The sequence below is a fragment of the Osmerus mordax genome, chromosome 9 (genome assembly GCF_038355195.1).
Source record: "Osmerus mordax isolate fOsmMor3 chromosome 9, fOsmMor3.pri, whole genome shotgun sequence".
In the NCBI taxonomy this organism is placed as follows: Eukaryota; Metazoa; Chordata; class Actinopteri; order Osmeriformes; family Osmeridae; genus Osmerus; species Osmerus mordax.
Genome location: NC_090058.1, coordinates 17115382 through 17130289, shown reverse-complemented (window position 1 = coordinate 17130289; position 14908 = coordinate 17115382). Strand labels below are relative to the sequence as shown.

Sequence of the window (14908 nt, the reverse complement as noted above, 5' to 3'; positions counted from 1 at the left end):
GTAGCACACCTCAGTTTGCATAATAGAATTATAGGCTTTTGGCCAAATTCTCACCAAGCCCATACAATTTCCCCATACATTAAAAAACCTGAATCTTCGCTGCATCTAAGCTCTCATTCTGTTCAGACCTTACACTCTAAAACCTGAGGGAACAGCAGACCCTAGTGGTACCTACCATAACTGCACGTCCCACTCCTGTCCTGCAGGCAGCACAGCCGTTATAAATAGTCTGGTACGTTGATGAGACAGTGGTGATTAGAAGAATTCAGAATTCATACATTATTACATTCTGATGCGCTATGATTTTGTAGGTGCAGATCCAGGTAAACTATAAGGATGTTCAACAACAGCCCTGCCTACCCAAATTAGTCGTTTGATATCAGACACAATCCAGACAAGAACATACATGTGCTTTTGTCCACAGGACTCTAAACAAGTGGGTGAATCAATCAATGGTTGAGTGAATGACTGGAATGGCTCGAGGTCCCTGAAGTTATGAAAGCATCCCCCTCCATCGCCTCCCCCCTCCATCTCTCTCATCCGTGAGACGTGAAACCAGCTAATGGTACTACTGCAGTGCCGAAACTCCGCGCAGGCGCTCTACCGTCATATCTTTGTTGCAAGGTAAGAACTTTTTCAATGCAGTTGATGATGAACATAATTGATTAGTGCGTGTTGTCAGTGAATAGACGAACGTTGGAAAATTTTCGGTATATATTTGCACATAGCTAAGTTAATGTGTAGCTTGCTTGCTAGCTGGCCTGTCTGCTTTCTATGGGTGTGGAGGGAGGGTGGTGCTGAAGTGCCCAGACCGGGAGAGTGAGACTAGAGGAGAACCGGACGAGGCCCAGGCTGTTCGCACTTTATGTACTTATTAAAAGTTGTCCTCTAGCTATAGCATCTACTGCTAGCTAACTAGACGACCTGTCAATCCAACTAGCTTGTTAGTTGGCTAGATGCAAAGAATCTTCACAATGTATTTGATCTATTCGCTAATGTTAGGCTAGCTGTACTGTATACAGTAACGGTCTGTCTGGCAATGTTTTTCTAGCGCGACAAAGGATCTCAGCTCAGCTAGCTATATCTAGTCGGGAAATAGTAAATACACTATTTATTTGTTACTGCACACAATCGCCGTGTTTACAAATGTCAACACGAAAAAGTTGACCAGACTTGCTGCAAGAAATACTGAAAGCTACGCCATTAACTTTTCATCTGTTTAGGCTAGATACTATAGGCTTGTCACGATGAAAGTGCTGAATGTTTGTTTTGGTCTTGCAGCAGTACAGTACAGGCAGCAGCAGCAGTTTGTGTTGTCCATCATCCACCTAGTTTAGCGTAGCAAGCTAACGGACCACTGCCATTGCAAACTGCACTGTCCATTTAGGTAGAGGTCCTGGTCGCTAAAGCATTTAAGTAGTATGATTATGACAATTTTGTGTTGTCCCTGCTTAGCTAGCGAGTAACCATGGCAGACACAGACTTCACCAGTGGAGATGCGGGGGCTTCTGCCACTTATCCGCTGCAATGCTCGGCACTGAGGAAGAACGGCCATGTCATGCTGAAGGGACGACCCTGCAAGATAGTTGACATGTCTACTTCCAAGACAGGCAAACACGGGCACGCCAAGGTAACTGTGTGGTAGTGTAGGATAACTGTTATTACCACAGTCACATGGAGCGCTCCATGAATAGCGCGCAGGTTATCATCCTGTCATCATCAGCCCCAATTAGTGGAAGAGGAGAGGCGCACATCCTGTTTGTAAAATATAATGCCAACCTGTCCATCTTCTCTAATTGTTTGTCTGCCTAATTTCCCCATTCCTATGTCCTTCAAACAGATACAAATGTGGCAGAAGTTCCTTTAAATGGTGAAATAAAAACATTATTGCATATACAGTAACAAAGTAGGCTACTCATGTTAAAACATGGCCACCAAGTTACAGCTCAGCTCTACAGAAAACAAGACCTGCCATCCAGTCATGCTATGTCTGTTCTCCAGGTTCACCTTGTAGGACTTGACATCTTCACCAACAAGAAGTATGAGGACATCTGCCCCTCCACCCACAACATGGAGGTCCCTCACATTAAGAGGCTGGACTACCAAGTAAGGGTTACAAAGGGATAGTATACTCCCGTAAAGTTTCCAGAAATATTCAGGAATCGCAAAATCTTGCCCTCAAAACTATTATTTTATCTTATTTCATTCATCTTACATTAACTCCAAAAGCAAAGTATTAAATAGAGATGTGACAAAATGTATATTACAACAGTATACTTGAACTAAATTGGAATATTATCGTTTATAATTTTTTTTGGGCTTGCAGCACAGTGAAAAGAACCCCATCTAGGCATGGGCCGTTAGCAGCTTTTGACGGTATGGTAACCTTGAGTAAAAATACCACGGTTTCACTGTATCACGGTATTGCGATTACAGCTTTAAAATATTTTTGTTGAACACAATATATTTTATTTTTAAGCAACATATAAAATAGTTTGAACAGCAGTAAACATGTGAAATTGAATAGTTCAACTCTAAGAAGTTTTTCTTTTACTAAAAAGAACAATCCATAATTATTGTTTTAATTGAACTTCTACACACACAGATGGTGGAAGACTTAAATAAAAGTTAATACGTGAAACCAGCTAAATGTAGGCCCTAATTCTTGTACTAAATCGCAGAAATTTAGTGTCAGGACTCATGTCTTATCAAAAGTTTGAGATTACCATACCATGTTCCTTATTGTCTGGTTTTTAATTCTGTATAACTCGAGACAACTATCAACTCTGCAGAACTCTGCGCTTCTCAGCGTGAGAAATGGTCGACATGTGAGTCTCACTCTCACAGCAAGTGCTTGAGATTTGAGAGATCTGTAGTAGGCCAATCTGCTCTTCCCCAGAAAAATATTTTTCTATGGCTCTGGTGTACGGTAGGCTAACGTGAAACTAGCTGATGCTAGCTAGTTAATTAGCCGTGTTATCTGCCTCAGTCAGTAGCATGCCAATAGTACCGTTCAAAGTTTATTTCACCAGTGCTAAACAAGCTAACTATGTGTACTGTGAATGGATAAATTCCAGTAGACTGGAGGAGGATCTACAGTTACATTGCTATTTCACAGATATAGTTAATAAATTGACCACAACCAAAGTCAAACCATCCATGGAGATGAAGGCAGTCTTCCTCTCCCTCCCTCCCAGCACCATTATTAGGCACACCTGGTGCCCAGTACCTACAGGAATACAACACAGTCAACCAGACAGTCACACACTGGGTCATTATATGACTACTGTCATGGTGTATATGGGAGTCAGGTGGCTGAGCGGTGAGGGAATCGGGCTAGTAATCCGAAGGTTGCCAGTTCGATTCCCGGTCATGCCAACTGATGTTGTGTCCTTGGGCAAGGCACTTCACCCTACTTGCCTCGGGGGAATGTCCCTGTACTTACTGTAAGTCGCTCTGGATAAGAGCATCTGCTAAATGACTAAATGTAAATGTAAATGTATATGTGTCTTTCTCAAGTACTGGAGTTAGTTTGGGGTAGGCAGTTGTCTACTGTATTTGTTTGCCAAAGTTTTTTGTAATCAGACTCAGGCTTTGTATTTATCCGCATATATCGGTTATCGGCTTCCGAATATAAAGAGTTATCAATTATCATTATCACATTTAGTCATTTAGCAGACGCTCTCATCCAGAGCGACTTACAGTAAGTACAGGGACATTCCCCCAAGGCAAGTAGGGTGAAGTGCCTTGCCCAAGGACACCGTCTTTTAGCACAGCCGGGAATCGAACTGGAAACCTTCTGATTACTGGCCCGATTCCCTCACCGCTCAGCCACCTGACTCCAGACAGAATTTCCATATCGGTGCATCTCTAATGCTGTTGGTGCACCAGAAAAACTCAGTTAAGCAAAGATTAAATACATAAATAATTCCAGATGAGTACCATATTTTTCGGATAAGCCACACCCCACCAGAATGGGAGCGTTGTGTTTGTAAATCCGAGTATAAGCCGCACTGGAATATAGTCCGCACTATATGGGAATAATGATACCAAGCAAAACATGAGTATAGTCGATCTTACAGCATGCTGTTGTGTAACGCACTTCGGTTATGGATAGTATGTCCAGAAATAAAGCCAAGTGTTTTGTGTATTGTATAAATATTATAAACATTTCATTTCTAGTTAATGTCTGTTAGCAATTACATCCAATGAATTTATTTTATCAATGTTCAATGACTAGCGAAAATGCGGTTGGCTAAAATGCCAATGCAGTTTTGTGAAATAGATTGAATAGGGTTATATAAGAAACAACTGTCCACAAAGAAAGATTTATTGACATTTGTACCAAAAATTAAAAGGCATTTTCATACATAAATAAAAAATTGTCATGGATTAATTTACATACGTAAGCCCTTTCAATTTGAGTTTGACCAAGATGAGGTCTGCACAACATGCTGTTTGGGGACTAGTATTTAAATAGCATTCACAAAAAAAGTGTTTCTCCTGTTATTTTGTAATAAAAACGTGCTATAACCCGCATCAAAATATAAGCCGCACCACCACAAGAAAAATGATAAATTGGGGTATAAGTCGCGGCTTTATTTACGAAGAATACAGTATATATTTTATATGACTGTAAAACCTAAAGAAAGGCACATCTTACGTTGTAGTCACTGGTGTTCCATCCACCTAGATCCAGGTCCCTTCATGTACTATGTCAGTCATACTGAACCACAAATACCTCATGGCTAAGTTAAAGCCAAATTCCTGTTGTGGAGAAAAAAAAGACTTTGAAGATACAAGTCTAACCACAGCATGTCCTGCGCTCCCAGGCCTTAAGGGTGGTATCCACTAGATGCGCTGGCATTATCGAGCAGGTGGAGATGGGTGTAGAATGTTTATTTGTTGTGCTTGCTGTGTGTTTACTTTGACCACGCCACACTAGTCTTGCTAATTCTGAGGTAAACCAAGTGACAAACTTGTGCTAGGTGTGTGTGCAGTTTTACAATTGAAACGGGGAATGTGATGCTTAAATTATCCAAATGCAGAGCGATAGTATCGAACTAATGTAGCTAAACAGCAATGACAGCATGCTTGGAACTTAACCATAACGAAAGGCTTGATCACATCTGCACATAGATGTTGGTCGTCGGTCAATGGCACGCTGGTAATATTCCTGTGAAACCTGCGTAGAAAGGATTTGCTTCTACTTCACCTTCTTCAGCTGCTTACTGTCGCTGGCTATCCCACAATCCCATGCGCAGGTTATCACGTGATTCGCCAGCACAGATTTCACCTGATTTGTACTAATGGATATTTAGTCTCTGTCTCGCTCACTCGCCCTCGCACCAACCCACTTTTTCTTCTTGGCTGTTTATGATCACCAGGTCTCCTCCTTTAGATATACAGTCAGCTCTGCTATCTTGCCAGGGCTGCGTTTCCCGAAAGCATAGTAAGCCTAGGGCAGGGGTACTCAATTAGAAACCCAAAAGGCCAAGGTAACCAAATTTGTATTCAGTCCAGGGTCCGGAACAATTATGGTTTATTTTTCTGGCCCTTACCTCAGAGTTCTGTGGGTAATTTTGTTCAAAGTGTCCATGCTTTGTGTCATAGTGACCATAGCCGCGGGAACATAGGCTATTTTATCAGGGGGGTGCTGCTGGGGGGGGGGGGGGGTGTTTAATGTTGCGGGGCAGTAGGGACGGACTGGGAGTAAAAATAAGGCATGCACATTCTATGTTTAATGTAATACTAGTTCGTGAGGTGAGAACGCTAGGATACTTAATGCGAGCGCACGTGGCGCGCAAGACTATTTTTTTTTGCTTTTATTTGAGCACAAAATAGTTTTTGGAGCTTTATGTAAAATGAACATAACCGTTTTTCAATTGGTAAAACCTTGTCTAGTGAAGGTGATGTCTTTTTGTCTCTTAATTTTTCAGCCCCACCCTTACGCTGCGTTCACACTGCAGCGGAGCGGGCGGCGGCTTCCAATTCATTTTCAATTAAACCAGGCGTTGACGCTCGCGTAGGGCATTGTGGGAAGGCGAGCGGAGCGGAGCGTTGTGATGAAGAAAGTGTTTTGTCCGTCTCTTCATAAACGGAGTGACTAAGTTCAGTTGAGTTCTGGATTTTAATAAGTATTATCAATCTGCAGATTGGGAGAGAAAACCAGACCTCTGACAATAAATGACAACACAACACCAGGCTTAGGTCTCAATCATGTCTCTCTCCGTTCTGAAAGCCGGAGGACCATCTTTTATAGGGCACAGGAATGTAAACATAGATAGTGACAGTCAGGCAGTAATGACGTTACAACAGTCTCAGAGGAAGAGATTCACAGCTCCCAACACATGACCACATCTCGAGCCACAGTCTTTGCGGTATCTCGAGCCACAGTCTTTGTGGTTTCCCAATATAAATAAAAATGTAACTCAACCAAAGACAAGCCGCAGTCTTTGCGGGAATCAAAAAAATCTATAAAAATAATAATAAAAGTAATAAAACCCTTCTGAGATAAAATTTGTAAAATGCTTTGCTAAAAAGATCTTTGAAAATGTCTAGCGTGTTTGCTTCCCTTATATTTATGGGTAATGTGTTCCATAGTTTTGGGGCGTAGTTGACAAAGGCCACATCACCAATCTTCTTATGACTGCTTTTGGTGACCTCTAATAGACCTGCATCTGATGATTGCAGTGTTCAAGCTGGTGTGTAGTTAGTAAGAGCGTTAGCAATGTAGCTAGTAGGGCTGGGCGATATTTTTTTAATTGATTTATCGAAGTAATGACTTCCCTCAATAAAGATATCATAACATTAATTCATTTTCAATAATATCGATAATGTTGATAGAGAATAATTAGGAACAGCAGTCCATTTAATTTCTGTGATGCAGCAGGAAGTTGCGGAGAAATGGTAGCCTACGCTCACTAAAATATACTGAGCACCTCAAGTGGAGTAGCTAATGTTAACCGCGTAAAAGTCTTATTTCCGAAAACAGTGGCAGCGATAGCCATGGCGAAGGAGCTACTTCCAATGAAGAAATTATTGATAAAAAGGGTTTGTCTTACTGTCCTACTGTCTAACTGTCCTACTGTCTTACTGTCCTACTGTCTAACTGTCCTACAGTCTAACTGTCCTACTGTCTAACTGTCCTACTGTCTTACTGTCCTACAGTCTAACTGTCCTACTGTCTTACTGTCCTACTGTCTAACTGTCCTACTGTCTTACTGTCCTACTGTCTTACTGTCCTACTGTCTTACTGTCCTACTGTCTAACTGTCCTACTGTCAGGAGGTAGACAGACAGACAAGTAGCCGGTCCAATTATGCATTTGGTCAAATGCCGTCCAATTATTAAGTTTGGTCCGATCAAAATGATGTGTGATGTTGTGTTCATTATAGTCAGGGTTATGGGAGTCAGGTGGCTGAGCGGTTAGGGAATCGGGCTAGTAATCTGAAGGTTGCCGGTTCGATTCCTGGCTGTGCATAGACGTTGTGTTCTTGGGCAAGGCACTTCACCCTACTTGCCTCGGGGGAATGTCCCTGTACTTACTGTAAGTCGCTCTGGATGAGAGCGTCTGCTAAATGCCTAAATGTAAATAGTCCTGCGACCCCCACATATATGAGATTTATAGAATTTTCCCGGTAAACCTTTACATTTATTAGTTGATATCATATTTTGACAATGACAATATCTGTTCTAAATTACATCCCTAATCTGAGACAAATAAACCTTTTTTCCCCATTAAGTTTAGAAATTGCTAGTGTTTTTTTTAATGCTTTCAAAGTTGGGGGGACAGGGAGTAGTAACTTCTGAGTTGTGTTGTAATTTTCCAATAGTAATAATATAATGTGAAGGACACTCACTGCCAACTTCCAAGCCTATGACTCCAGCCAGTAGGAGTAAACACAGCAGCCGCGGACACACTGCTGCAGTTGTAGCTCTATGTTGTGCTCTTTAAAAGCTGACACATTTTTATTGTAATTATACTATGGCCATCTAACGCGGACAGTGCAATAAGTTATAATCCTTGTGTCGGCTAGATGGCGAGTTAATTGCCTATAAATGTCATTGATGGAAGCATACCTTGTAAATAAAAACGAATTCCCATTTTACACAAGACAGAAAAGATATGGTGTTTGACACTTTAGAATATATTAACAGCGCTACATATAGGTTTGAAAACACTACCTCGCACATTTGATTTGATGGCTATTCTCTTGTATCAATGGAAGATATCAAACCATTCATATACAGTTAGGTCCATAAGTATTTGGACATTGACACAATTTTCAGCATTTTGGCTCTGTATACCACCACAATGGATTTGAAATGAAACAATCAAGATGTGCTTTAAGTGCAGACTTTCAGCTTTAATTTCAGGGTATTTACATCCAAATCAGGTGAACGGTGTAGGAATTACAACACATTTTATATGTGGCCCCCCCCTTTTTAAGGGACCAAAAATAATTGGACAAACTAACAATCATAAATCTAATTGTCACTTTTAATACTTGGTTGCAAATCCTTTGCAGTCAATGACAGCCTGAAGTCTGGAACCCATAGACATCACCAGACGCTGGGTTTCGTCCCTGGTGATGCTCTGCCAGGCCTCTACTGCAACTGTCTTCAGTTCCTGTTTGTTCTTGGGGCATTTTCCCTTCAGTTTTGTCTTTAGCAAGTGAAATGCATGCTCAATTGGATTTAGGTCAGGTGATTGACTTGGCCATTGCAGAACATTCCACTTCTTTGCCTTAAAAAAGTATTTGGTTGCTTTCGCAGTATGCTTCGGGTCATTGTCCATCTGCACAGTGAAGCGCCGTCCTATGAGTTCTGAAGCATTTGGCTGAATCTGAGCAGATAAAATTGCTCGAAACACTTCAGAATTCATCCTACTGCTTTTGTCAGCAGTCACATCATCGATAAATACAAGGGAACCAGTTCCATTGGTAGCCATACATGCCCACGCCATAACACTACCTCCACCATGCTTCACTGATGAGGTGGTATGCTTTGTATCATGAGCAGTTCCTTCCCTTCTCCATACTCTTCTCTTCCCATCATTCTGGTACAAGTTGATCTTGGTCTCATCTGTCCATAGGATGTTGTTCCAGAACTGTACAGGCTCTTTTAGATGTTTTTTGGCAAACTCTAATCTGGTCTTCCTGTTTTTGAGACTCACCAATGGTTTACATCTTGTGGTGAACCCTCTGTATTTACTCTGGTGAAGTCTTCTCTTAATTGTTGACTTTGACACAGATACGCCTACCTCCTGGAGAGTGTTCTTGATCTGGCCAACTGTTGTGAAGGGGTTTTTCTTCACCAGGGAAAGAATTCTTCTGTCATCCACCACAGTTGTTTTCCGTGGTCTTCCGGGTCTTTTGGTGTTGCTGAGCTCACCAGTGCGTTCTTTCTTTTTAAGAATGTACCAAACAGTTGATTTGGCCACACCTAATGTTTTTGCTATCTCTCTGATAGGTTTGTTTTGATTTTTCAGCCTAACGATGGCTTGCTTCACTGATGGTGACAGCTCTTTGGACTTCATATTGAGAGTTGACAGCAACAGATTCCAAACACAAATACCATACTTGAAATGAACTCTAGACCTTTTATCTGCTCCTTGTCAATTAAATTACAAACTCCCTTTATGAGAAAATAACATACACCTGGCCATGGAACAGCTGAGCGGCCAATTGTCCAATTACTTTTGGTCCCTTAAAAAGGGGGGGGCCACATATAAAATGTATTGTAATTCCTACACCGTTCACCTGATTTGGATGTAAATACCCTGAAATTAAAGCTGAAAGTCTGCACTTAAAGCACATCTTGATTGTTTCATTTCAAATCCATTGTGGTGGTATACAGAGCCAAAATGATGAAAATTGTGTCAATGTCCAAATACTTATGGACCTAACTGTAATTTCTCCAGCATATGTGTATCACCTGCATTGAAATACTAAAATACATTCCACATCTATTAGTATTAATTTGTTAATATTAAATAATATTCTAGACCAGAGGAGTAGGAGTAGTTAAGAGAAAACTGTGACACCTCATGCCAATTCAGTTCTTCCTAAAGTCATACAATGGGTGGTGTAAAACACGCTTTCTTCTGCTGTTTTTCATGGTGAGCCTGCATGGTCAAATTAATAGTGAAGAATTAGGATTGTAATGACAATATGTAACTTATAAGACTCATTTAAGAACATGGTTATGTGAAATGAGTGTGTGTGTTTGTTACCCGCTGATGGTTTTAGGTATTGTGTTTCTTTGGAGGTTCTTTCCAAATTGCTATCATTCTTAAAGATATATTCTCCCATGTTGTCTCTTTTCACACTGTGTGGTAACTAAGGAGCTCACTTGGGCTTTGAACCAGGGACAGGTTCAGCCCAGGTTGGGCATTCATTAAGAAAACAAACACAAAATCAAAGTTCAAACAAAACAAAATACTTATTTGCTGTCATAATATCTGTCTTGCTTTGTGCTTTTAACATTTCTATCCCCCCTGACTCCCAATGACTCCCTGCTTTGTTTAACCTGCTCGTTTTTTGTTGTTGTTTTTGTTCTTTTTTCTGTATGTCTGTATTGCTGTGGTTGTGTGCCGTTGTGCTTTTTAACCAGATTTTTTTTCTCCTTAGCCCCCTTCCCCTCTCCCTCAATAGGCTTGTGCTTTTTGTCAGGCCATCACTGGAAATAAGAATTTGTTCTTAATGATCTTGCCTGGGTAAGATCATTAAGATCAAGGTTAAATAAAAAAAAGAAAAGTGCTCAAATAGTCAGGATGCCGGATTGATACAAATCATTTATTCTGTACCGTACATTACTTCAAAGAGCGCTCTGTGATCGATCCACTGGAGGACACATAACACAAATGTTGTTCAGCTGAGTGATAAGGATCCTAACACATACCATGTCTTATACACAATCACAGCATCTGGTCATTGTAAACATCAGTTAATCAATATAAACATTGAACACTTTCTTCTCCACAATGGATGTCTTATCAGGAAAAGGTAATCCAGCATCTTCTCATTGACATATTCCACAGAACTCGTTAACCCTTAAACCACCCAGACTTCATGTCTCCGCATTTCCCCCCCTGGTCAAACTAATCCCCATTGTATCAAGAATCTTAGATAAAGGGCCGGAAAATATACCCACCCTTCCCCAAGGGTAAACTGTCCCACAGAGTAGTCAGTACCTTAGGTCAAACAAACATTCCTCTAAATCCTTCACCCCCTCTTGAGCTAACTCTTTTTCCGCAAACTGTAAGTTAGTCTCAGGATGTTCATTAACAATGAACCATTTTTATAAATCACCTATCTCAACTAAACCCAGATCCATCTACAATCAAGAATGAGAATAACCATCAAACAAAGTATTCAAATATAGCTGTAGGCAGCAATGGTGGATTCCTCCTCAACATTGCAAACTATTTCAAAATTGACATGATACAGACATGTATTTCATACATTTCAAGACACAGCTGTGCTGTGAAATCTGTGAAATAAACCGCATGAATAATGAAGCTTAACTATTAAGTTGCTAATCAGAGATAAAATCAGTATTCAAGCCATGGACAGATGGTGGATGTGGCTGATGATGTCATAAACTGTTGTCTCAGCTGTTGAACATCACAGACGGCTACTTGAGCCTGATGATCTCATATCCTGTTGTCCTAGCTGTTGATCCATAGACATAATAAAGAGTAGATGCCGCATCGACCGCTACTGGCGCTGACGAGCTGTGGGGCCGCCATCTTGGAACTGTCACCCGCTCCACTCAGTGTTATCTGTTTGGCAGGTGCAATGAGCTGTCAGCACATTTAATTAATCATAACTCACTGAATACCAAACAGATTTTCACCCTTTTTTTGCTGCAAAGGTCATACATGTAGCTGTGATACAGGACATTATCTATCTTATTCTATTCACAAAATACAACCAATAGTACGGTGATGTTAAATCTTACTTGTGAAAAGTAATCCCCTGAGCCCTGTTTGTTATGGTCCACCGATATGAGCAGGAATATGCTGCACAGTGCTGACATCTTGTTTCTTCTGCTGCTACGCAACTAGGAGGCGCCATCTATCCAAGATGGCGCCCGCATTTCTTGCGCCCAGCAGCCAATGCGGCGTCTATTCTTTATTATGTCTATGTGTTGAACATCACAGACGGCTACTTGAGCCTGATGATGTCATATCTTGTTGTCCTAGCTGTTGAACATCACAGACGGCTACTTGAGCCTGATGATTTCATATCCTGTTGTCCTAGCTGTTGAACATCACAGACGGCTACTTGAGTCTGATGAGCACCAACGGGGATGTCAGAGAGGACCTCAAGCTGCCTGAGAGCGACCTGGGCAAGGAGATCGAGAAGAAATTTGATGCTTCCGAGGACATATTGGTGAGTGTGTGTTTGTATGGGTGTGTGTGTTGTGTGATAGTGTGTGGATGTGTGTTTTTGTGTGTGTGACTCTTTGTGGATGTGTGTTTCCGTGATTGTGTGTTTGGGTGGTGGCATGTGTACCCACGCCGTTGTCTCTACTGTCTCTCAGATCACTGTGCTCAGCGCCATCGATGAAGAGTGTGCTGTTGGCATCAAGGCTGCAAACAAGTAACCCGGGGCAACCACCGTTCACCCTCCCCCCAGACCTATCCTCCCTGTTGGGTCTGGAACCTCACCAAAGTGAATGGCCTTCATCCCCCACCTCCACTTGTATCAGCGCTGGTCGCCCCACACATGGAACCGGACCGGTCTGACTGGAGCTCCTCACTTATTGCTGACTGGCATTTTCCTGGATCACTGAAGTTCTCCTCTCTAGACTGTGACCCCTGGGTGATCTCTCCTCTGGAGGATCTCCCTCCTGGAGGATCTCTCTCCTGGGTGATCTCTCCTCTGGGTGATCTCTCCTCTGGGTGACCTCTCCTCTGGAGGATCTCTCTCCTGGAGGATCTCTCTCCTGGAGTATCTCTCTCCTGGAGGATCTCTCCTCTGGAGGATCTCTCTCCTGGAGGATCTCTCTCCTGGATTATCTCTCTCCTGGAGGATCTCTCTTCTGGGTGATCTCTCCTCTGGGTGATCTCTCTCCTGAAGGATCTCTCCTCTGGAGGATCTCTCTCCTGGGGGATCTCTCTCCTGGGTGATATCTCTCATGGAGGATCTTTCCTGTGGGATCTCTCCTTTCGGGGGTTTGTCCACTGAAGGTATCTCCCCAGGGAGGTCTCTCCCCTGGAAGGTCCCCCCCCCTGGGGGTGTGTCCCCTAAAGGTATCTTTCTCCTGGTCTTATTAGTTTACGAACAATAGCACTTCACATTCCTACTCAATTTGAATATATTCAGGGTCATGTTCTATTATGTGTTTACCATTATTTGACTCTTAATCTATTGTTTTTATGTTTTGTGTTTTTATTTGACACTTTTATGTTGTGTGCATGGTGGTTATGTTTCATGGTGGACTTGTTGTTCAAAGCCTCCATCAAGGTAGGGCTTTTTCTCCTGGTGGAGCCTCCATCTTTCATTCCCTCTAGTCATTCCAAAGCATCAGTCATTCCATCCCCAGATGACCTACTATTCTACTACATAGAATGGCTAACTTCAGTGATTGTACACAATGCCTTTCTGCCTTAAACACAATGAGACACACACACACATACACACGCGCATCATTGTAACCAACTTAGGGACAGTGTGTGATTACCTCTGCAGCTGACCCCCCCGGTGGGCTTCCCTCAAATGTGGCCCTTCCTCTTCACTCTCTGCTGGGGGAGGAGCTAAGGTTGGGGGGGAGGGGCCATCCTGTCTACGCTGCAAAACCTCCTACTTTCACTTGAGGCCTTGGTGACCTGATTTAAAATAAAAAGGGGGCATGGGGAGGGGCGTAAAAAAACTAAACGGAACACATATTTATATGCTAGTGTTTGTTCTGATGTGCTATCAGTATTTAGCATTTGGGTAAATGGACCCACTCCACACAGAAACACCCCATCTCGCTTTACTATTGGTAGAGAGATGGCACGCGACGAGCGACACATAGGCAAGGTATAGCCACTGCATGTCACCTAGGGTCCCTTTATACAGACACAGTTCTACACGGCTAGTTGTGCATGTTTCCGAGGAGCGGAGATTGTGGGGTCATGGGGGGCAGGGGTACCGTTTAGGGATTTGGGGTGGAAATAAGAGTGTGGGGCATCTGTTGAACGAGCCCGGCTCAATATAGCTGATCTGGGCGTTCACCGGGTCAGTGACGTAGACAGAGATGAAGCACCTTACAAGGTCTTATTCTGAGGGTTTCTTCTTTCCCAATACAAGGTGGCTAAGGATGCTTTCTCTTAATGAACCCTTGTGTTATCTTCGGGTCATTCTGACCCATCAGTCATTGTGACCCACCGTCGTATTGCGACAACTTTACCGCATACAAAAACAAAGTGAAGCGTTTTCTTTTAACCGTTGGGCTGTCTCAGACCCCCCCACATTGCAAAGGTTAAAAGGAAATATTTTTTATTTGTTTTTGTATTGGGTAAAATTGGATAAACACAACGATGGTTCGTTATGGACCTTTGGGTCATGTGACCCGAAGGCAGCACAAGGGCTAAGGATGCTATTGGTCAGGTCCATGTGGTTCACACACAAAGACAAGCAGTGTGAGTGAACAGGGTGGTCAACAGGCATGTAGTGAGAGGTAGTTGGGACCTAGCTTCACTATATCTTCCTGGGGGTTGTAGGAGGAGGGCGGGGGGGGGGAATAGTCTTCCCTAAGCCATATATATGGGTATACTCCATATACTGTAGCTAAGGCCAGACAGACGCAGAGACGAACACCTTCTCATCCCCACACCCCCCACACCTCCCTCCCTCTCACTCAACCGTCACCTTTCCCTTCCCCGTCTGGTTTTATGGATGGCTGGACCTGGA

General features: G+C 42.5%; 1 protein-coding gene across 1 annotated transcript; it reads left to right on the top strand.

Annotated features, from left to right (window-relative positions):
* Positions 1 to 1463: 1463 nt before the first annotated feature.
* On the top strand, positions 1464 to 14105 carry eif5a2 (eukaryotic translation initiation factor 5A2). Its single transcript, XM_067243120.1, has 4 exons — positions 1464 to 1630; positions 2002 to 2106; positions 12269 to 12400; positions 12552 to 14105. Exons 1-4 carry the CDS (start codon positions 1469 to 1471, stop codon positions 12612 to 12614), a joined length of 462 nt encoding a protein of 153 aa, XP_067099221.1. The 5' UTR covers positions 1464 to 1468; the 3' UTR covers positions 12615 to 14105.
* Positions 14106 to 14908: the final 803 nt, after the last annotated feature.